This window comes from Glycine soja, chromosome 6 (genome assembly GCF_004193775.1).
Source record: "Glycine soja cultivar W05 chromosome 6, ASM419377v2, whole genome shotgun sequence".
Classification (NCBI taxonomy): domain Eukaryota; kingdom Viridiplantae; phylum Streptophyta; class Magnoliopsida; order Fabales; family Fabaceae; genus Glycine; species Glycine soja.
In genome coordinates, this window is record NC_041007.1 from 1,285,247 (window position 1) to 1,306,504 (window position 21,258).

The 21,258-nt window shown below is 34.9% G+C and overlaps 3 protein-coding genes across 3 annotated transcripts; 2 read left to right on the plus strand and 1 right to left on the minus strand.

Moving 5' to 3' along the window:
* The first annotated feature begins 942 nt into the window (after window positions 1–942).
* On the plus strand, window positions 943–5,604 carry LOC114414529. The gene is made up of 9 exons (XM_028378818.1): window positions 943–1,363; window positions 2,064–2,100; window positions 2,222–2,300; window positions 2,402–2,447; window positions 2,558–2,656; window positions 3,417–3,485; window positions 3,580–3,928; window positions 4,041–4,189; window positions 4,412–5,604. Exons 1-9 carry the CDS (start codon window positions 1,025–1,027, stop codon window positions 5,240–5,242), a joined length of 1,998 nt encoding a protein of 665 aa, XP_028234619.1. The 5' UTR covers window positions 943–1,024; the 3' UTR covers window positions 5,243–5,604.
* A 2,650-nt stretch (window positions 5,605–8,254) lies between these two features.
* Window positions 8,255–10,012, minus strand: LOC114414066 (glycosyltransferase family 92 protein At1g27200). Its single transcript, XM_028378428.1, has one exon. The coding sequence runs from the start codon at window positions 10,010–10,012 to the stop codon at window positions 8,255–8,257; it is 1,758 nt and encodes a 585-aa protein (XP_028234229.1).
* Window positions 10,013–14,094: 4,082 nt separating this feature from the next.
* Window positions 14,095–17,959, plus strand: LOC114414530 (probable serine/threonine-protein kinase PBL21). The gene is made up of 5 exons (XM_028378819.1): window positions 14,095–14,426; window positions 14,503–14,666; window positions 14,766–14,955; window positions 16,695–17,086; window positions 17,453–17,959. Exons 1-5 carry the CDS (start codon window positions 14,336–14,338, stop codon window positions 17,648–17,650), a joined length of 1,035 nt encoding a protein of 344 aa, XP_028234620.1. The 5' UTR covers window positions 14,095–14,335; the 3' UTR covers window positions 17,651–17,959.
* Window positions 17,960–21,258: the final 3,299 nt, after the last annotated feature.

Sequence of the window (21,258 nt, forward strand, 5' to 3'; positions counted from 1 at the left end):
CAGTCAATATTCAAATTTTTTATTATATAAAACACTAATTTGCTAATATAATTTGTCACTTGGTACTACTTTATCACAATATATTCAACCACAATTGTACATATAATCTTTTGAAAAGGATTTATAACAACTATATTAGGACATTTAAATACAATTACATTGTTTTGCTAATTTATTGTAATATACATAGTTATATTTAAGATAGGATATTTAATTAAACTTTTTTCTTAATATTGTAACTTTGTCTTTTTGGTTATATAGTTTATAGTCAATCCTATTTGTGTTACATAAATTCAGTTAAAAAGATAATCACTAACAATAATTTATTTTTTTAAAAAGGTCAATCAATAATATATCTTTCTCTTAAATATATAGTTTTAATCAATAACTCATTTCACATATATATCGTTTACCAATTGATATAAAATTTGCAAAAGAGATTATAGAATGCAAGATTTTTTTATAATCATCGGAAGAAGAGTTCAAAGATTGATTTTGAATGAAAATCTTTTGTAAATTACCATAATTTGGATGTTGGTGAGGAAATTATATTTGAGTTCTTAGATATAAAATCTAACTTTGTTTTAGTGTGGATTGATTAATTGTAATTTAAGTGTATTATATGCTACTAATTTTTTTAAACTTTGTTTAGAACTTTTTTTGGTGTATTTTAACATGAACTTTGGTTTTGTGGATTTATAACTTAAATACATACTCCAAACTTTATTAATTTTTGTTCACATTTACTAAATTCTGCTCAATTACAATTCAATATGTACATTTAATTTTATCCTTACGTACAAACGAATACTAGGTGTGTTGAAAGAAAGAGGGGCAGCAGAGGGCAGAGGGGGAGAAACAGACAAATGCGGCACGTGAGTTGCACGCGTGGACGAGAATATAGATATTTTGTTTTATTTTTTTGTTATAATTATAAATTTGTTTTTGCTAAAAATAAAAAAAAGGGGTGAGAGAAGGTGTTGGTTTGGTTTGGGGAGCGAGAGCGAGAAAAGAGGAGGAAACAATGGGCGAGGTATCTGAAAGTACCACGACGAAGAGGAAGAAGAAGGGACGCCCCTCTCTTTTGGATCTTCAAAAGCGATCTCTCAAAAAAGAACAGCAAAATCACCACCAGCAGCGACAAAGCAACAACTCCAATTCAGCCAATTCCCACAACAACAAGAACAAGACCAACAAAAACGCTGTTCCCCACGACGACGACGAGGACGAACGCAAGGAGAAGAAACACAAGCTCCTGGTCGGTCTCAATTCCCATCTCCAGAACCCAACATTATTTCCCAATTCCCAACCCTTCAATTCCGATCCCAACAAGAGGCGCAAGACTATTGACCCTCTCCAAACGGTGCGTTTCATTGTTAGAATTTTCAATTACAATCCCCCCTAACCTTCTCTGTATTCTGTTGTTCCGATTTGTGGGCTCTTCATGTTAGAACGCCAATTTTTATTTATTTCTTTATTTTATTATTATCTTTTGGGAATTCGCGCGTAATATTACTAGTATTTCTTTTTCTTTTTAATTTTATTTTGTGGTGAACTCGTTGAACTGGGAACCAGTGTGTGTGTTTGTTGGTTTGACCGTTTAGGTTTTCAATTTTCGTGTTATTTAATTTATATTTAGGGGAAATTTTTATGTGGGGCACTGGCACTGGTGGTGGGTAGTGCTTCTTTCTTTTTGGCCCTAATTTTAATCTTTCATTATTGGCTGTACGCCAGATCGAGCCTTCGTTTATGCACGGATATGCATAAAAGCTTCAATTTGTCTTATCTCTGAGTATTATTGGGGCTATTCATTTTTTTAGTTTTTTTTTAGTTCTTTTCCCTTCAACACAAGGCTCTATAGTGGTAGCTTAGTAGCTTGCTCGTGAGTTGTGCTGCGCTTTTTTTTTTCTTAAAGGAAAATAATTTATTGGGGGGTTGAAGTTGAATTTCGATTCTCTTTTTTTGAGGACTATAGATAAAAAGTGGATTTTGTGTGTTATAAAATCAGACGCACATGTCTTTTTATGGTATTTGATGATGGGGTGGGTGATTTTTGCTTGCAGGATTGGAAGGTTCCGAAAGCGACTGACAGTAAACATGGTATGTGTTGTATGAAAATATGAAATGAAGAGTTTTATGAGATGTTTTTCTGAATGTTGGTGCAAATGCAATGGCATAGTGGGGGAATATTGATGGCGATTTTTATATTATGTGTTGACAGGTTCGCAGGGAGAGTCCGGTCCCACTACGCCTTTGCCAGACAAAAAGCTCTTGCTGTTTATCCTTGACAGGCTTCAAAAGTGTGTCTCTTGTAGTAGTGTTATTTGTTTCTTTCCTCTTTCTTTTTTTTTTTTTTAAGTTGGGTATTTGATGTTCTGTACTGCTCACAACCTTCTCGCAGAAAGGACACACATGGGGTGTTCTCTGAGCCTGTGGATCCAGAAGAGGTGCAATTTTCTTATTTTTTTTTTTGTGATGCTGCATATAGGATATTAGAGTCCTTGCTTTTGAGTTCTCACTGTTTGAATGTTCATCTCATAAATTTTGTTTGCTGCAGCTTCCTGATTATCATGACATCATTAAACACCCGATGGATTTTGGAACTGTGAGGAAGAAATTGGATGATGGGCTATATACCGACTTGGAACATTTTGAGGTTGGTGCTGCAATTTTTCGGAACAGCTTTCTAGAATATACTTGATTTGTTTCTGGATCGAAATTGGGCATGACTTTGAAAAAAACATTGAAACAAAAGAAGTATAATTTTCAGATAATGTTGCACACAGTGCCGAGTAATTGTTGCTACTCGCTACTACATTTTCTGTCTTGAGTGTTTATGAACAATTGCCATCTTCCATCAGCCAAGTGAATGAGCTCATCTCCCTCCCGTTTTTGCTTGCTTTGATATAACTATAGCATAATGCTTCTGAATTGAGGCTAAGGTATGCATGACAGTTATATGAAGCTTGGTAGATTAGATACTAAGATTTTTGGAACTTGTGCTGTTGTTAGATTAATTAAGTTTCTTGTGTGAAGCCAACATTCGGAAAACTGATAATTTATAACATCGTTTGTCTCAAGTAAGTTGTATTATTTGAGGACAGTCATTCCTTATATGTCATCTGTTCATTTCAACAAGTCTTTCTTGCTGTGTCATTGTTTGGTCTGACATCACTATAAATCCAAGTGATGAATGTTACATGGCATGTTACCTGTTTTAGATTCACTGATATGTCAAATTTCGGTGAAATTTACATATTGAAGCAGATCTTCACTAATTAGTCCAAAACTCCTTTGTGTAAGTTTTGGCTATTGAGTGGAGTTTGGGTTTCATGGACTACTGTTTGATCATTGTGTAAAATATTTCTTGTTAGTCCGTTACAAATTTGAAACACACTGTTGCTTCATTCTTGCAGATAGATGTGTTCTTGATATGCTCTAATGCAATGCAATATAATTCCTCAGATACCATTTACCATCGACAGGTTTGGTGAAGTCTTTAATTAAACTAAGATTTTTCCATCCCTTTTTATTGTTTGTTTAGTGTCTGTTAAAGGTAAAGATTATACTTTTTCTTAGGCCCGAGCCATGCAAGAGATTGCAAGGAAGGACTTTGAGAATCTGAGACAAGATAGTGATGATGATAGTGAACCACAGCCCAAAATTGTGCAGAAAGGAAGGCCACCAGGCAAGCACTCAAGAAAGTCACTGGGACTTGGTATGCCTCCTTCTGAGCGTGTTGGTCCTGAATCTTCTTCTGATGCAACTCTGGCTTCTGGTGCGGATATTGGTAGTGGCTCCAACGGTTATAATCTAAGAAAAGTACCCAGCAAATTTCAGCCCACAGATTCATCTGCCAGGGCCTACAACAGCACTTTTAACAGTGGAGGGTATACTGGCTGTTCTGATTGGGAGAATGAATTTCCAGGTCAGTATCTATATCCGCACTTTCTCATTGTCCCATTCCTTCTGGATTCAACTAGGGACTAACGAATGACTTTATTTATTGCAATTATTCATTTTTATGTATTTGTTTGCAGCTTCTGTTGTTAAAGCTGTGCTAAGATATGGAAAGAAGCAGTTTGCAGTTGATGAGACCAGGCGTGATACTTACAAAAATCCAGTGACTTTAGGAAATGAACGACCGATGTTGTCCACAGTTGAAGATGAATTCAAGCAACTTCTTGCTGTACGAGCTTCTATTTTTTCTTTTTCACTCTTTTCCTCTTTTCTTCAACCCGAAAATGTAAACCTGAAAGCAATATAGGCAAATATCTTTTGTGAATCATGCTACTTCAAAAATCTTCTATTGTCTCTACATTGTCGTAAATATCTTATGCTCAGTCAAATTCAAAGGCTTTTTAGTTGATTACAAAATTCAGCTTTGCTTTTTTTTTTTTTTATATACCAGGTAGGAGTACACATGAAGCATAGCTATGCAAGAAGTCTAGCCCATTTTGCTGCAAACCTTGGTCCTGTTGTTTGGAAGATTGCTGCAAGTAAAATCAGAGGTGTGTTGCCAGCTGGACATGAATTTGGTCCTGGATGGGTAAGTGAAGACGACGGGTCATCACAGAGGCAACACTTCCCAGTTCGTGATGAGGGTAGAACTTCAGACCATCCTGTACCAGAGGATTATAGAAGTAGATTTTCTTCTCCATCTGGATCGTTTCCCCTTGCAAATAGATCAGGCTTGCAAAGTGGAGACATGGCTATAAATAATTACCAAAATGACTTGAATCCAGTAATCAACATACCTGGTGGGTCTGAATCCATAACTCCTATGAGGATTCAGCAGGAATCCATGGTGCACTCTGATGATTTTGGTTCACATGATCGGTTAGGTTCTAATTTTCCATCCCAAATGAAGATGGTAAGACTTGCTGATCTAACTGGGTCTTCGAGTGCTGGGGTTGCTCCTCAAATGTTTGACATGGATCCCCCCATAAGCAACCACATTGCACATACAAATGTTTGTCCTTCTCTTAAGGGTCAGTACTTAAGCAAATCAAGTCAATTAGATTCCGGTAATTTATTGGCACGGGAACCTGGATTTGAGCAACGAAGTTGGTCTCAAGGGCTTGCTGGAAAATCATCTTGGCAGGGATCGGAAGTTCCCACTAAACAAAATTCTTTTGCACTTGCTAATGACATAAATGGAGAGATTGGAACTACAAATTCATCTAATTCCAACGTAGAGGCTGGTTCTCAGTTGCAGCCCAATTTGGCATTACAGCTCTGATGATATATTAAATTTTTTGGATTGAATCCTATCATATTGCTTACTAACAATGATAATGTCATGTTATAGGAAAGAAAAGACACAATTTAATGGGCCGTTTTATATATATATATATATTTCAGAAGCGTTTAGAAGTAGAACCTTTTCTGAATTTTTGTTTGTTGACTTCATAATAGAGGTTGGCCGTACCAGGAAGTATACAGTTGAATTGGTATCGGTCAAGTCTTTATGACAACGTGCGATTGAGACGTTGAATGTTCAATATTTCTCCCCATTTACTATATTGTTTTGGGAAACAATCCTGTTATCGCATCTTCAATGTATCATATAATAATTAATAATTATTTATATCTATATATCTATATATATTAGAAAGGATATTCACGTTTAGTTTTCAGTTTTTCAGGCATGCTTATCTTTTAATGGCTATAAACTACCTTTTCATTTTATATTCATTTTCGTACATTTCTCGTATTTATCTTTTAAATGCTATAAATCACCCATGTATAATGTTTTAATGAATTTTAATGATGAGATTAAATTAGAGGTGGTAAAATGTGTTATAACAAGTTGGATTAAAAAGGCTTGATATTCTAATGAGAGTTGATATTCTCATCCCCTTACTTTTTTAAAAACGTACAGAATGACCCTTTTGTCCTCCCCTATTTTCCTACACCTCTTCCCCCTTCCCCTCACTACTTACCATTAATTGAATTAAGAAAAATGTTTCAAAAATATACATTATGTATTTAATGGTTTACTCATACGAGTTTGTAAATATTGCAAAAACTATTATAAAATATACGCAGCTCAATAAGTAAAAAGTATGATACGTGTCAAACAAACTAAAGTTTCAAAAGATCTCTTAGCATCTTAAATATATTTAACTCAATAAAGATAAAATATAATTTGGACTCATGCATTTTAGCTTTATAAGTAGCATTTATCAAAATCAAATATCAAAGCCTATGTCAAAGAAATGAAAGTTTGGGATAACAAATTAATAACTATTTTTAGTCTCTTTTGTATAGAAAACTTTAGTTTATTTTTCTACCTCTTTGTTTCTCTCTAACTTTACTTTATTTCTCTACCATCTTGCTCCATTCCTTCCTTCTCTCCCTCCTTTTCTTTTTGTTATTTTTAGCAGCACGAGCACTGTAAATAGAAGATCTATTTTGATACTTTTCTCTCTCTTTACGCGTTGAATAGTATTTTGTGGTATCAAAAAGTCATGTTTGCTTAAAATAACTATTTAAGCCCCCACCATGCATAAAAAATCCAGCAATATAATCACAAACGAGTAGAAAATAATGATAAACAGCTAATAGCTAGTATTGGTAAGGAGTATATATGAAACAAAAGTCACTATTGTTGGATCCAAAAGTTACTAGAAATAGTGGTGAAAAGAAAATCAAGTTTAAATGTTTAACAACTATTACAAATAGTGGAGAATTATAAATTCCCCAATAAGTATATATTAGATCGATGCATTTTAGGATGTGATTCTGAATTTGTCAAGTGTCTGTCAATATGTTGCGAGTCTCTAAGATGTTATGAGCGTAGATATTTCATGCGTTGGTAAGATGGGTTTCTGGTGGTTTTTAAATAAATTTTCCTTCATGGGGAGGAGATTTGTATCTGTCAGTACCATGAGAGCTATATGGTGCTTTCTTTGTTTTCGCTTTGTCCTGGCTCAGGCACATCTTGTGCTTGCTTTGGATTCTTTTAATAAAATCTTGATTGACCTTTAAAAATAATTATAAAATCCCCAATATGCTCCAACTTACTTTTCGAATAAAGACATTTAAATACGAATTACTTCACTTCAGGATTAATTCTAATAATATAACTTTCTAAAATCAATTTCTTTAAAAATTAACTTTGTAAGTTGATCCAAAAACACTATGTTATATCATGCCCCTGTTTCTTTAGGATAGAGTGTATTGATCAAAGAAAGACACAGAGAATCACAGCGAGATTATCATTATTTGTGAGTTCTGTTAATTTTTTTTTCTCATTACAAAATACTATCAAGATAGGATTCAAATTCAATTACGAAACAAGTTATACTATTCGTTTGAGCTGCGTAAGTTGTACAACAACAAATGTAAATCGGATTTTAATTAGATAGTATGTAATAATTGTTAGAATTTTCCGATGGTTTACGGAAAAAAGAGTTGATTCTATGATTTATTTAATGATTTAGACATTTAATTTTAACTAATGTGAAAAATAGTATATGCTTAACCACTAAGTCTATGATGAAAGGTGTGGGTTAATAAATAATAATGATTAGGTCTCATTTGTCATCACAACATTTAATTGTTCCCTAAGATTTATCTCATTGGAAATCATAATAATATCTAGAATGTGTGTTCAGACAAAAAAAAATATTTGACTTCTTCTCGGATTCAAGTACTTGTGTAATAATTTTGATACAAATCATGTCTTGAATAAGTAGTAAGTAGTAATTTTACTTAAAATATTATCAGCGTTCTAAATTCTCTGTGTTGTTTACATGATTTTTCTCACAATAATCACATTTTGACTTATATTGGCTATTTGTGATATTTATTTTCTTGATCCTTGTTTCACGTTAGAAGTGATTAAAGGACCACTTATTGCTAATTCCTAACGAAGAAGAAGAAGAAAAGGGATAAGCAAATTAACGGAGACGAACTCCGCCTCAGCACTATTGTTGATAGATGAGAGTGGCAAGGCAAAGTGCTGCATCGGTCCAAAATAGAATAATGATCATGATACAAATAATAACTCCTATTCCACGCGAAAAAAGAAAAACAGGAATAGAAAAAACAGAATAGAATGAAAATTAATGGCATGCAAAAATCCACCCGACCCACTTGTTAATTTCCTTTCCTATGTGAATGTAACGTTTAATTTGCTTAGAAACGGATAGAAGTGGTGGTGGTGGTGGTGACGGAGAAGAATATAATCTGTCCCCCCCCACACACACAAAAAACACAACCTATGGTAAACTGTAACACAAAAAAATCAATTTGTTTGCCAAGCCATTCTGTAGCCGTTGGACGTGACGGAGCGAAACCAAGCACGGGTCAAGGATTTCAACCTCTGGTCTCTAACCTCGCAGAACCTATGGGTCCAATCCTTGGGTTCTATTGCTTGGAAGCCCAAGCCAGGAGTCCTATCCTTAGAATTAGGGTTAATTTCCTGCTTCCAATCCACAACATACGCAGACACCCTCCTTCGGAACTTACTCTTGAACTCATCCCACGCCTGGTACTTGTAGTGATTCACCAACCCTTCCTCCACACTCACCTGCTTCGACATGAACCCTTTCCTTTCATTCACTTGAAAATGATGTATCACGTTCCTCAAACTGGGGTCCACCGCCTCCACCAACACCATTGACTTGTGCCTCTGTTCCCCCCTCCTACGACACGTGTACCCCTGCGTCACTCCTTCCTCCGGGTGCCGCCGTTGCCCCGAAGGCCCGAATTCCATGCACCTCATCGAAACTTGTCCCACCCTAGTCCCCCCCTTTATTATTTCCCTCGCCAATAACTTTTTCAACGAAGGAACAACAACACTATTTTCAGTTTCATGTCCCCATGAGGGAGAAAACACGAACTCGTCAACGTCCACGTACATAATCCAACTGCACAGTTCTTTCGATTTGGAGTACACAACACTGTGGGAGAATCCAGCTTCTTGTGTCTTAGGCCAAATCCAAAACAACGTGCTAATGTTGTAACCTTGTTTTCGAAGCTCGTCGATCACGGCATACAAATCATCATCACTTGCATTATCATACAATATGAAATTCTCCACGCCGACTTTGGCATGATACATAACCCATTCCCGTAAGACTTTTGCCACGTTGTAAACCATCGTGCATGCGCATAAGAAATATTTGGGCCGGGCTTGTACGGATAGATCATTCGTCATGAGCTTGGGCTTGAGCCCGGGCTTGGGAATGTAATATGCGACCGAGGGGACGACGGTGTTTTCTGAAACGATCTCAAGGGAGATTCCGATTCTATTGGGTAAGCCATAATGAGAATCGAAATCTAATTCGGATGGATCTGGGTGAGGGCAACGGAACACTTCTTGGACGGAGCTCGTAACGGCGACGTTAAGGACGCCGCTACCGAGGTCAAACACGCAACGGAGTTCCTCCGGGGAGCGGTTGTCTCCGTTGCGATGGTTGACCCCTTTGGCGAACACGACGACGTCGTTTTCCGTGGAGAAGGACTCGTACACGAGAAAGTTCCACTTCAGGAGCTCCGGTGCCGGCGACGGGAACTCGGTCTCCGAGGTTGGTGATGTCACGAGCATGGGCTGGGAGAACATGCGGCGGCGGCGAACCGGCTCCGGGAGGTCGCACTTGAAGGTGGTGCGGTTGGTGAAGGGGAGGACGCCGGAGAATTTGGCCGGAGAGCTGGCATTGTTGGGGAAGAGGCAGTGGGGTGTGTCGGAGGAGGATAAGGGCGTGTTTGGCGCGACGATGACGAGAATCTCCCAGTCGGGGATGAGAACGGAGACGGTGGATAATAAGGTGTCCTTGATGGAGGACACCCGCCGTGTTTGGCGTGAGAATTGGTTGTTGAAGATGTTGTTTTTGTTTCTGTTGTGAAGGACGAGGTGGTTGGTGACGGCGTTTAATTTTCTGAGGTCGGAGTAGGGGCGCCAAGTGGAAATGGCATTGCGAGAGAGGTAAAGGGAAAATGAAGCGAAGGTGAGAATGGAGAGTAAGGAGACGAGGAAGGAGGTGCGCGGTCTCCGTCGCATGGTTTCCCCAACGAAATTAGGAAACAACGAGGACGAGTTTTTGGGTAAGCTTGTTGATTTGTTTATATTGGAACCCAAGGGACACAAATTTTGTGGTGGGAAAAATAAAAGGAAGTTGAAACGGGTTTCATTCTCTTTATTGAGAATCATATTATTATTATTATATGATTCTATAATAAAAGTGAAAATGTGTTGGAAGAATGTTTATAGATAGTAATTAAGAGAGAGAGGCTTTATATATATAGAAACTACAGAGCTGAATCTGGATGAGAGTCAAGAATGAATGAGTGGTGTAATAATATAACAGAACACGTTGAGTTGAGAAGGTGACAGTGGGTATGAATGAATCTTGTGCCGTGGGGAGAAAGAGAAAGAGAAAGAGACGAAAGGATGGTGGATGATTGTTGTGTTGTGTTTTAGTGCAACTTTTGTGATTCGCCAAGTAAGCGTCGGGATGGTGAGCTTTACGTGCTTGCAACATCTTGGGTTTATTCTTGGATTATTAGATGGGGTGTCTTTAGCTTCGGCACGACGCACTTCTTTCCATGACACGTGGAAGTCAAAAGGTACTAGTAGTAGTAGTAAACTCGAGTTTTTTTCACGCGTTGCGGACTTCTTGCTCTTCGCTGATTTTGACCGTCTTAAGACACGGATAGATAGATACTGACGGTGGTAACCCTTAATTAACTTGTTAATTCTAAAAGGGTTTAATTATTCAGATTATCTCTCTACTGGTAATATTTTAGAATTTTCAAGTAAATTTTAAAATTACTATTCCGTATTTAAGTCCTTGGAGTTCAGTTCCGTCAATCTGCCATTATCTTTTCAGTTGTTGGCTATCAATGAATCATTTTTTTTTTCTGTGGGTATGATTGCAAATGTTTATCTCGGTCAGAAACTAGGATTTTCAAACTCTTTTCAAAAATCTATTTAGATATATTATCAACTCTCAACGACAATTTTCTCATACAGACTCGTTAGAATTTAAATTTTTGACAATGAATTAATTTTCAATTTCATGATTTCTTAATACTTTATTCATCTTATATTGTATCACATGACAACACTAAAATTATTCCCTCCAATATTATTTATTATAATTGAAGTTGTCCTATGTACTCTAAGTCATTCTAATATACTATATATAAAAAGGATGATTTTGTTTTTATGGAATAATACCGTGTGACAGTCTCGTATTTATGCTCCCAAAATTTAATTAAATATTCAATTTTTAATTAAAAACAAAATATAACTATGTTAATTAATATAAAGCGTCTAACTTAGAAAATTCAGATTTTGTGAATATTGCGATTTTGTTTAAACATTGTGAATATTAATTTTAAATTTTGTTAAAATAAACCATGTAATTTATAACCGATTATTATAATTATATTAAAGAACAGCATCTTGATGCTGATTGTGGGGGCCTTGTCCGTGATCATGAAGGGAGATGGATATGTGGTTTTGCGAGGAAAATTGGAAGAGCAAATTCTTTTCTAGCTGAGTTATGGGTCATTTTCAAGGTTTGCGTTTAGTGCACCAAAAAGGGTTAAAAAATATCATCATTCAGGTTGATTCTCAAGTTGTGAAGGGGGATAATGTTGGTTGTGCCTCGGTGAGATCAGGAAGCTTATGAGATTTGGTACTCATATTTCTAGAGGCAGACAAGTTGGCTGATTTTGCGTGTGGTTTCGATGGGGATTTTTTGGTGATGGAGCCTTCAATCAGTTGTTGCTTTGCGATGCATTTGGGAGTTTTAGCGGCAAATTTTCTTCAAATTACCGCCCAAGACCTTCAAGAAAAATATATTGCAAGAGTAAATGTGCTATACTCTTTTATATTACAAGAGAAATATATATATTTTTTTTTTTGTGAAACAAAAGAAATAGTTAGTCATTATAATTTACTAGTTTAATTTAATTTTCAGGGTGAAGCTGGTGAATTGTACCCTTTGAAAATAGATTCTCTGAAGGAAGATAAAATTTAGTGCAAGGTTCATGTGAAGATAGAATACTTCCACTATGTGGAGCATACTAGTTTTCAAGTATTACGGATGAGTTCAGATGACGTGCTACTAGCAGATTTCATTCAAAAATACAAATTAGAAGAAGTTGGTTTTATATTGTCAATTATATATATATATATTTTACGTTGTTCTAAAAAAAGTAACTTATATTTATGATTAACTATAATTTTTTTTTGTAAAAATTAAATAGAATAAAAGTGATGTGAAAAAGTACATAATAAAAAAACCTTTTGGTTGTATAAAATATAAAACGAAATATACACAATTTGTGTGGTCCAGATGGAATCAACACATTTTTATACCAAAATGGGCCGTACGGTTTGGGCCAGAGAAAGTAGACAATTTTGTGTCACTTAAAACCAGGCTATTTACACCTTTTATTACTAAATCCTGCCAACCTAATTCAACCAATTTTTATTTTTATTTTTTTATGAGTGGTTCATCCAAGTTTGGTCGATGGGTTGTGTAATACTACATAGCTAAGGCTACACACGTGTAATACATGAAATTGTGAAAGCCATATTCATGCAATTCATTATAAGACACATTAGATATGGATCGGAAACTAAACTTAATTAGCGACTATGGTATTTCTCCTGAGTATATATTTACATGACAATTTTTTTATATGTATCAATGTATGTGTGTATATATGTGTGAGATTAAATGAAATTATTAAAAAAAAACTGAATACACACGTGTTTTTAAATATTCAATAATTAAACTGTGAAAAGAACAAAATAATACGACACTTGGATAATTTCTAATTACACAATCGATTTATTGAGTTGTTTGTTGGATTACCTAGATTGAGCCATTTTTTATAATATTATTTCTTTGTCTAAAACTATAAATATCTTTTATGCATAATAATGTTTTTTTAAGGAATGAATAATAATAATATTTTTCACAACCGTTTTCTAATCAATAACACAAATAACATTCAATATGAATAATATTGTTATTTATATTAAAAATGCATATTCACAATACTAGAAATGATGCAGGTAGTAGCTGAACCACCGAACTTTTGCTTCACAATATTTTTGTTTTTATCTTTTGTTAAAAACAATTCTATTTGAATCAGAAATTTTTATTCTTTTGAGTATTTAACAAAATTATGTATTAAATGACTCAAATTCAATTTTTTTTAAACAACAATAAAGATCGATCCTGGTGCTATGTGTTCCGTGATTCATACAGCAGTTGCTAACAAACTGTTGTATTCTTTTTTATCAAATAATTTGAAAATAAATGAAAAGTGAAAAGTGTGTTTTTTAAAAGGATAAATAGTTACTTTTCTCATTTAAGTGTGGATAAACATGTCATGATGAAAAATATAAATTTAATTCCCTAAAAATATAGAAAATGCAATAATATAATTAACTGTTAATTTTTATTCGTCATTGTTATAACTTACTTATACATAGACATAAATTTATTAGTAAAATAATTATTTTTAATGGTGACGAAAAATGAATGGCCAAATATATGTAGTGTACTTTTTTATATTTTTGAGAATTAGTATTTTCATCTCGCAGATATATATTTATCTGGGAATTACACATCTAAAGAACAAAAATAAATGTTCACTCTTTTTAAAATGGTTTTTCACTGGCTAGTTGTGCCATTGTTAATAGATTAACTCTGGGCAACGGTTAGATCGTGATTGCGGAACGCAAAAGAAAGATTGCAAAACCAGCAGAAGAGCGAGGGCAGAAAAGTAAAAGCAGAAAGGAGGCGATGATGGCTGGGACCGTAACGTTTATAAATGCGCATTACACTCATAGAGAAGCATTGAGAGCGACAGGAGAATGACGCACAGATGCAACCAAAGTAGAAATCGAATAATAATTAAAAAGTAAAAAAAAAAAAAAACGAAAGCAAAGTCCAAGACTTATGATTTATTTTTATCTTAAAAAGTGCAAAAAAGCAACTATTTTCTTTATTAAAATGAAAATAAAATATTATAATGATTTATAATAATTAAAATGATTTTCTTTATGATATAATAGTTATAAATAAAATAAAAAATACCTAACTCTACTAATGTGGACACAGTGAGTGAGTTCCATCTAGTTCCAGAACTAACAGCCAAAACACAAATGCAGATTGTTTCCTACGCGTCTTAAATTCTATCTTCGAGCTTGCCTCTGCCAACTACATTTGAATTTTGCGCAACCTCATTCTTATTTGTTATATTAAATTAAATTGATCCAGGGGAAATCAGAAATACTCTGATTGACTTATATATGGATCTTATTAATTGAAACGAAATTGAGTTGTCTGTAGCGACGATGAGTTGCTTTTCGTGCTTTGTTTCTCGTGGGAAAGATGTGAGAAGGGTTGAAATTGACAATGGCTCTCGATCTGCTACTTCTTCTTCTGGTTTGTTCCGAGACTCAATTTTATTGTTTTTAAACTGTTTCTTTCTAATGATTCGTTTTGTTTTGTTTGATTGCAGAGGGGAAGGGGAAGAAGAGTGTGAGTAACAAAGGAACTAGTACGGCAGCGGCTAGTTTTGGTTTTCGCGAACTCGCAGAGGCAACGAGGGGTTTCAAGGAAGTGAACTTACTTGGGGAAGGTGGTTTTGGAAGGGTTTACAAGGGTCGTCTTTCAACGGGAGAGGTCAATTCAATTCTATTTATTCATTCAGATCGTTCTCTCTCTGTTTTTTTTTTTTTTTTTTTTTAAATGTGATGTGATTTTCTGATTTGGTGATCACAGTATGTTGCCGTTAAACAATTGATTCATGATGGTAGGCAAGGTTTTCATGAGTTTGTGACGGAGGTTCTTATGTTGAGCCTGCTGCACGATTCTAATCTTGTCAAGTTAATTGGCTACTGCACTGATGGAGATCAAAGGCTTTTGGTTTACGAGTACATGCCCATGGGTTCACTCGAAGACCATCTTTTTGGTAACCTTATCAAACCTTTACTCTTCTGTTCTGTTCTTTCACCATTTTTTTATAAGTCGCTTGCTTTTTTTCTTCTTCTTCTTCTTCTTCTTTTTTCATTCATTCATTTGTATTTAATCTACATTACAACTTTTTTTTTTCATTCATTCATTTGTGTTAGCCTTGTATGTTTATTTATAAGTTTTAACCTTAAGTATATATCATTTGTTTTCTGTTGATATTTTATACCTATTAACCTGTGCATAATAAGTGCAGTATATCTTTATAGAGTGACTAGCTTCTGTACGCTTTCTTCTTCAATGAAAGACTCTAACTAAATATAAACTGACTGGAGCTGGTTATTGTTTAGCTGTGTAAGCAGAGTTGTGTCCATAAACTTAGTCCTGTATGGAGAGAAACATGCACGTTCCTTGCTTTCTAAGTTTTGTCATTGACTACATCAGGACAGTGTCCCCGATTCATTAGTATGCATGCAGATATATGAAGGGGTATAGGCCTTGGGAAGGAAAAGAAGGATTTTGCTCCTCTAAATAAGGGAGGAAAAATTTGAGAAAATCACATTCCTTGTTGTTTGTTTCCTTCTTTTGGAATTTAACTATGTAGGGGCTCTAAGCTGATTTTGAGAGTGTTGTTAAATATCTGCTATAGTGGTATTGCATTGCAGAATTCCTTGGATCTGTAATTGAGACTCCGTCCACTACTGCAACTGCTATGGGTGTTGTGGTTGTGGCATGTGTCATACATCCTCTTGTCATCTTTGGTGAGTCACCAGCCAATTGAACCTATGTTGTCAATTGCGCCGCTATTGCTGCAAATAGGGTAGTGGTTGTGAATTTGACCTGTGATGATGCAAAAGAGTTTTGCATTGGAGGTTTGGAGAAGCCGGAAAAGCGGTTGTGAATTCCCCCCATTTCCCCTCTTTTTTTGGGTTTTTAATTTTTTGTCTTTTCGGCACCCCTTTTAGTTTTATTAGGTTGACCCTGGGACCTTTCGTCTCCCATTTGAATGTGTTCACTCTTCAACAGTCAATAGCTCTCGTCTTTTAATTGGTATTGGATTTAAATGTCAGTGATTGTACAATGAATTTTGTTTATTAATCATGATTGCCTATAATTTTGGGTATTTTTCTATTTTAGAGTATTTATGTGTATGATATAAATTATGTATGTTGTTTTCTAGACTTCGCAATAGCGGCTATCTTGCTTTTTGCTACTCACTTCAGTGGTTTTGGGGTCTGCTACATGCCGCTATTTGGGATTTGACTACTTAGAATTGAACTTGTGTTAATGTCAATTTCAATTTTATGCATTTTTTTATTTATTTGCACACAGTTTACTTTTTTATGTTTCAACTGATATACCACTTCCACTACTTGCCTAAGACGCAATCCGCCATATGATATAACGGATTATTGGGTTTCTTCCATTTTCTCGATCCGCAATTGATAACACATCTGGTTTTTCAGTGGGAGTGGTTTTGTGCTTGGGCTATTCTGTACTTGCTAAAAGAGGTCACAGCTGTTTTTTGTGTAGGCCAAGATGTGATAAATTTCAGAAAAATAAATATTTTGGCCTAAATGTAAAGTTTTGAGAAGAACAATTTAGTTTTGAATAGGTTGCATTATTAGGAATTCCTCTTAAAATATACCCCTAAATTAGTTTCTTCTTTATGTGATTTTTACAGGACCATCTTTTAACGATTAAATATACCAATCATGTTATAACTTTATCTCATTTCAGATCCTCACCCAGACAAAGAACCCCTAAGTTGGAGTACTCGAATGAAGATTGCTGTTGGAGCTGCTCGTGGCCTTGAATATCTCCATTGTAAAGCAGATCCACCTGTTATCTACAGGGACTTGAAATCTGCGAACATCTTGTTAGATAATGAATTCAACCCAAAACTGTCAGATTTTGGGCTTGCTAAACTTGGACCTGTTGGAGACAATACCCATGTTTCAACCAGAGTGATGGGAACATATGGTTACTGTGCACCAGAGTATGCCATGAGCGGCAAATTAACTCTTAAATCTGATATATATAGCTTTGGTGTGCTTTTGTTGGAGTTGATCACTGGACGTAGGGCAATAGATACTAATAGAAGACCAGGAGAGCAAAACTTGGTTTCATGGGTAAATATTTAGTTTGTATAGTTTATTTAAAAAGAAATTCCCCTTTAAGTTTAGTATGTTAGTCTTAGCTTTGTATGCAAGTGATTCCTTTTAGATTTTCATCTTTTCACTAGCATATTGAGATTTCTCATATAAAATTTTATGAGAAAGTGTGGAAAAACTAGAAATTAGAGCATGTCTCATCTCATTAATCATTATGAAAACTCTAGCGTGTTATAAGGCGTTTCCTGCCTTCTTCATAAATTATAATGAATCCTTGGGATTCTTTGACATGTCACATATGACTTTAGCTTTACTGATTTCTTTATCTAAATGAATCTTCTTCGCATATAAGATTACTTATGTTTAGTTTTTTTTCTTGTACAGTCTCGTCAATTTTTCAGTGACCGGAAAAAGTTTGTACAAATGATTGACCCTCTATTACAAGAAAACTTCCCCTTGCGCTGTTTGAATCAGGCAATGGCTATAACCGCTATGTGTATCCAGGAGCAACCGAAATTCCGTCCACTTATTGGTGATATTGTTGTTGCACTGGAATACCTAGCTTCTCATAGTAATCCCTAAAGTCCATAGACATGGTGGTGCAGCTCACCACAACAACCTCCTTTTGAAATGGACATAAATTAATATTTACTGGTATCTGATTCTAGCTTGAGCTCCCATTTCTGTATGATTCTGGGTAATGATTTCCTTACCGGTTTGGTCAGTGTAAGCTACCAACTTGGCTATTTAAAGTGTCATATGTTATTGCTTTAATTAACTTATTGCCACAGCAGTAGTGAAGATAAACTTCTTGATATAGCACTAGTAAACATGTGGATTGATTTAATTGCAATGGATGAGTTTATGCTTATTTAGGCTTTTAAAGTGTCATATGTTATTGCTTTAATTAACTTATTCCCGACATTGATTTTGCAACACCCTAGACCAGACTGGAGCTGGAGTGTTATTGAGTGACGGTAGCTCTGATATAAAATAAATGAAAGTTATGGTATATATAGAGAGAGCGGGGATATATGCTTGAGATTGTGCTTATACGGTACTTTCTTCTTTTCTCTCGGGTCTTGTTTTAAGGATAAATTAGCGGCAATATGGGTGTAGCTTGTACCTATTTTTTTATTTTTTTATTTTATAACTAGCTTGTACCTATCCTGGTGATGCCTTGTTGAGCTTTAGACCAAAACTGAAGCTTTTTGTTATAAAGTACTGTTATTTAATATTTACACAACTCACTCAAAAATTAAAACACGCCATTTTGTACAGGCTTATAGAGAGGTTGTTGCAATATATGCTAAAACCAACAGCTTTCATAAAGTTGGGTTTTCTTGTGTAGGCAAACAATTGTTACTCTTTAATGTGCAACAACATAATAATTGTTGTATTCCCCAATTTCCTTGTGCTTTCCATTATCTTTCTCTCTCTCTTTTCACGACTGAGTGGTAGGGATTATACTTGTAGTACCTAATATAATTATTTGTTTTCTCTTCTTAAGCAGGGGTTTATTCATTAAGGCCTTATTTTGGATAAATTTCTTTACAAGTAATTTAAAAGAAAACAAATATAAAAGTAAAATAAATTGACTATTTGTAAGCTAAAATTATTTTATACATTTAATTTTAATAAAATCATTCATATATATTCTCCAAAAGAATATATATGAATGATTTTGGACACATCAAATTAAAGGGGTTCAACTATTTTTTTGTTCATTAAAATTTGAGAATATGTTGCCGTTGGGATGACACGGAAAAACTTTATTACTTGTTGAGTTAGTTATTCCCAACAAAAATTTTCACACATCACAATTAGACGGGTTTAAGGAATATTCAGTCGACTCAGTTCCATTTACACGTTGCAAAGATTTTTGACACATTTCTCTCTCTCTCTCTCTCACTATATATACATTCTCCAACTCAGATCAAATGCCGAGAAATTATTTTCCTTTACCATGTCCTCATTCTTTGTGAGCCTCAGAAAGGAAATGGAGAACTCAGAAGATTTTCTAAGTCTCTCTACCCCATGTAATAATGCAAAGAGAGTGGGACTCTCTCCTACAATAAACCTTCCCCAAACAATGCAAACACAAATTTCACTCATTAGTCCATTGTTGGAACCATATACACCATTGTACCACAACTCAGATAATGTTGTTGGTGACATGCATCTAAATGCTCCTGTAACCACTTTATCACTTAGTACCAGTCCCATGTTATCACCATATACAGCTTCCAACCCCAACATAGATAATGTGCATCCAAATGTTCATGCATGTGCTATCTTAAGCTCTCATCTTGCATGTTCTCTTCGAAAAAAGAGTAAAACCATCACTCCACCTTTTCCTTGGGCCACGAATCGGAGAGCCACGATGCACACAACCACAAATACCTTTTGCAAAACAAGATTGTTATGATCAAGGGGAGGGTACATGGGTCACGATGCACACGAATCGGAGACTACTATGTTGCAAAAAAAGCTCGGAGACTACTATGTTGCCAATTTCCGTGTAAATGCATGAATTTACATGGGTCAAGATTGTTACGAAAATAACTTCTATGTAAATGCATTTCCGTGTAAATGCATGAATTTACACGGGTCACAATGCACACGAATCGGAGACTACTATGTTGCAAAACAAGATTGTTACGATCAAGGGGAGTCTTACTCTCTTTGCATTATTACATGGGGTAGAGAGACCGAGAAAATCTTCTGAGTTCTCCATTTCCTTTCTGAGGCTCACAAAGAATGAGGACATGGTAAAGGAAAATAACTTGTCGGTATTTGATATGTGAGTTGGAGAATATATATATATATATATAGCGAGAGAGAGAAATGTGTCAAATGTCTTTACAACGTGTAAATGAAACTGAGTCGACTGAGTATTTCTTAAACTCATTTAATTGTGATGTGTGAAAATTTTTGTTGCGAATAACTAACTCAACAAGTAATAAAGTTTCTCCGCGTTATCCCAACGGCAACATATTTTCAAATTTTAATGGACGAAAAAATAATTGAACCCTTTAATTTGATGTGTCCAAAAGAATATATATGAATGCTACATTTGTAATATCAAAGATTATTCAGCGACTTTTTTTATTTAAAATTAAATTATGTCAAATAATTTCTTTTGAGGAATGAATAAGTATATGTACTAAAATAAATTAAAGTGAAATAAAAATCAAGTTATCTTGGTCAACTTATTACAATCTGCTCTGAAGGTTACGGTGACAAAGAACATGGGTGCTATATTTTCTCCTGCTTGGTGTGTATATATTTTAGCAAATAAAAAAGCATGCAACGACACACGGAGAAACTTTGTCTGCCATGCCCTTTTGTTTCTTAGCAGCACAATTCTCTTGACTTGATTGTTGGGAAATACTGGGTTTGATTATTTGAAAAATGAATAAAGTAAAATTATTTTACAGTTTTCATAATCTAAAATTTTACTAAACTTTATTAAGTCTCCCATAATTTTCACCGATAAATGACCGATTTTGTTTAAATTATTTTATCAATACCGAATAGTTTAAAAAATTCACCTATCCTATTTAATCAATTGAATTTGATTTTTCGAAATAGTGAATGTGTGAAAATTAAACTTAACAATGAAGAAAAAAAGATATTGTGATCCAAATGAAGAGTTAGTGTCAAATACTGATGTGACTGCACTGACTATTGAAAGCGGCTGACCAACTTAGAAGAAAAGTAGAGTCTATTTATTATCTCCAAAGTCAGCTACAGATAACACAAAGCAAACGAAGTAGCACTCCCACCGATTCAATGATAACGCGTATTTGCGTAAGTTCCGTGTCCTTCACATTTCATTCTCCCAATATTTTTTTCATTCTGTTTTTTCCCCTCCCAATTTCCACGATTTTCTGCTAAAAGTGATGACACTTTTCTTTGCATTGGATTTGGAAGGTACACTTATAAAGATTCTAAACTTTTATTTTTTTGTTTGGAAAAATTACATTAATTTTCTTTTGAAATTATCTTATCTAACCCACTAACATCAGCTTAGTGACAGAGTTTTGAAAGATATCAATGTAGTTCTTCTTTTTGTTAATTTATCATGCTATAGTAGAGATTGGACTAGATCTTGAGGTACAAGTGTTGAGTGAGTAATGCGGCTCTAAGTGTGTTACATACTTGGTGTCTCAGACCATAGTTGTTGA

What these genes read in the sequence shown, in the direction of transcription:
- LOC114414530 (XM_028378819.1), top strand. Translation starts at nt 14,336, where the DNA reads ATGAGTTGCTTTTCGTGCTTTGTTTCTCGTGGGAAAGATGTGAGAAGG. An exon ending in ATCTGCTACTTCTTCTTCTG is followed by an intron (nt 14,427 to 14,502) that starts GTTTGTTCCGAG and finishes GTTTGATTGCAG; the next exon opens with AGGGGAAGGGGAAGAAGAGT. An exon ending in AGCAAAACTTGGTTTCATGG is followed by an intron (nt 17,087 to 17,452) that starts GTAAATATTTAG and finishes TTTCTTGTACAG; the next exon opens with TCTCGTCAATTTTTCAGTGA.
- LOC114414066 (XM_028378428.1), bottom strand. Translation starts at nt 10,012, where the DNA reads ATGCGACGGAGACCGCGCACCTCCTTCCTCGTCTCCTTACTCTCCATT.
- LOC114414529 (XM_028378818.1), top strand. Translation starts at nt 1,025, where the DNA reads ATGGGCGAGGTATCTGAAAGTACCACGACGAAGAGGAAGAAGAAGGGA. An exon ending in TTGGGAGAATGAATTTCCAG is followed by an intron (nt 3,929 to 4,040) that starts GTCAGTATCTAT and finishes ATTTGTTTGCAG; the next exon opens with CTTCTGTTGTTAAAGCTGTG. An exon ending in AATTCAAGCAACTTCTTGCT is followed by an intron (nt 4,190 to 4,411) that starts GTACGAGCTTCT and finishes TTTATATACCAG; the next exon opens with GTAGGAGTACACATGAAGCA.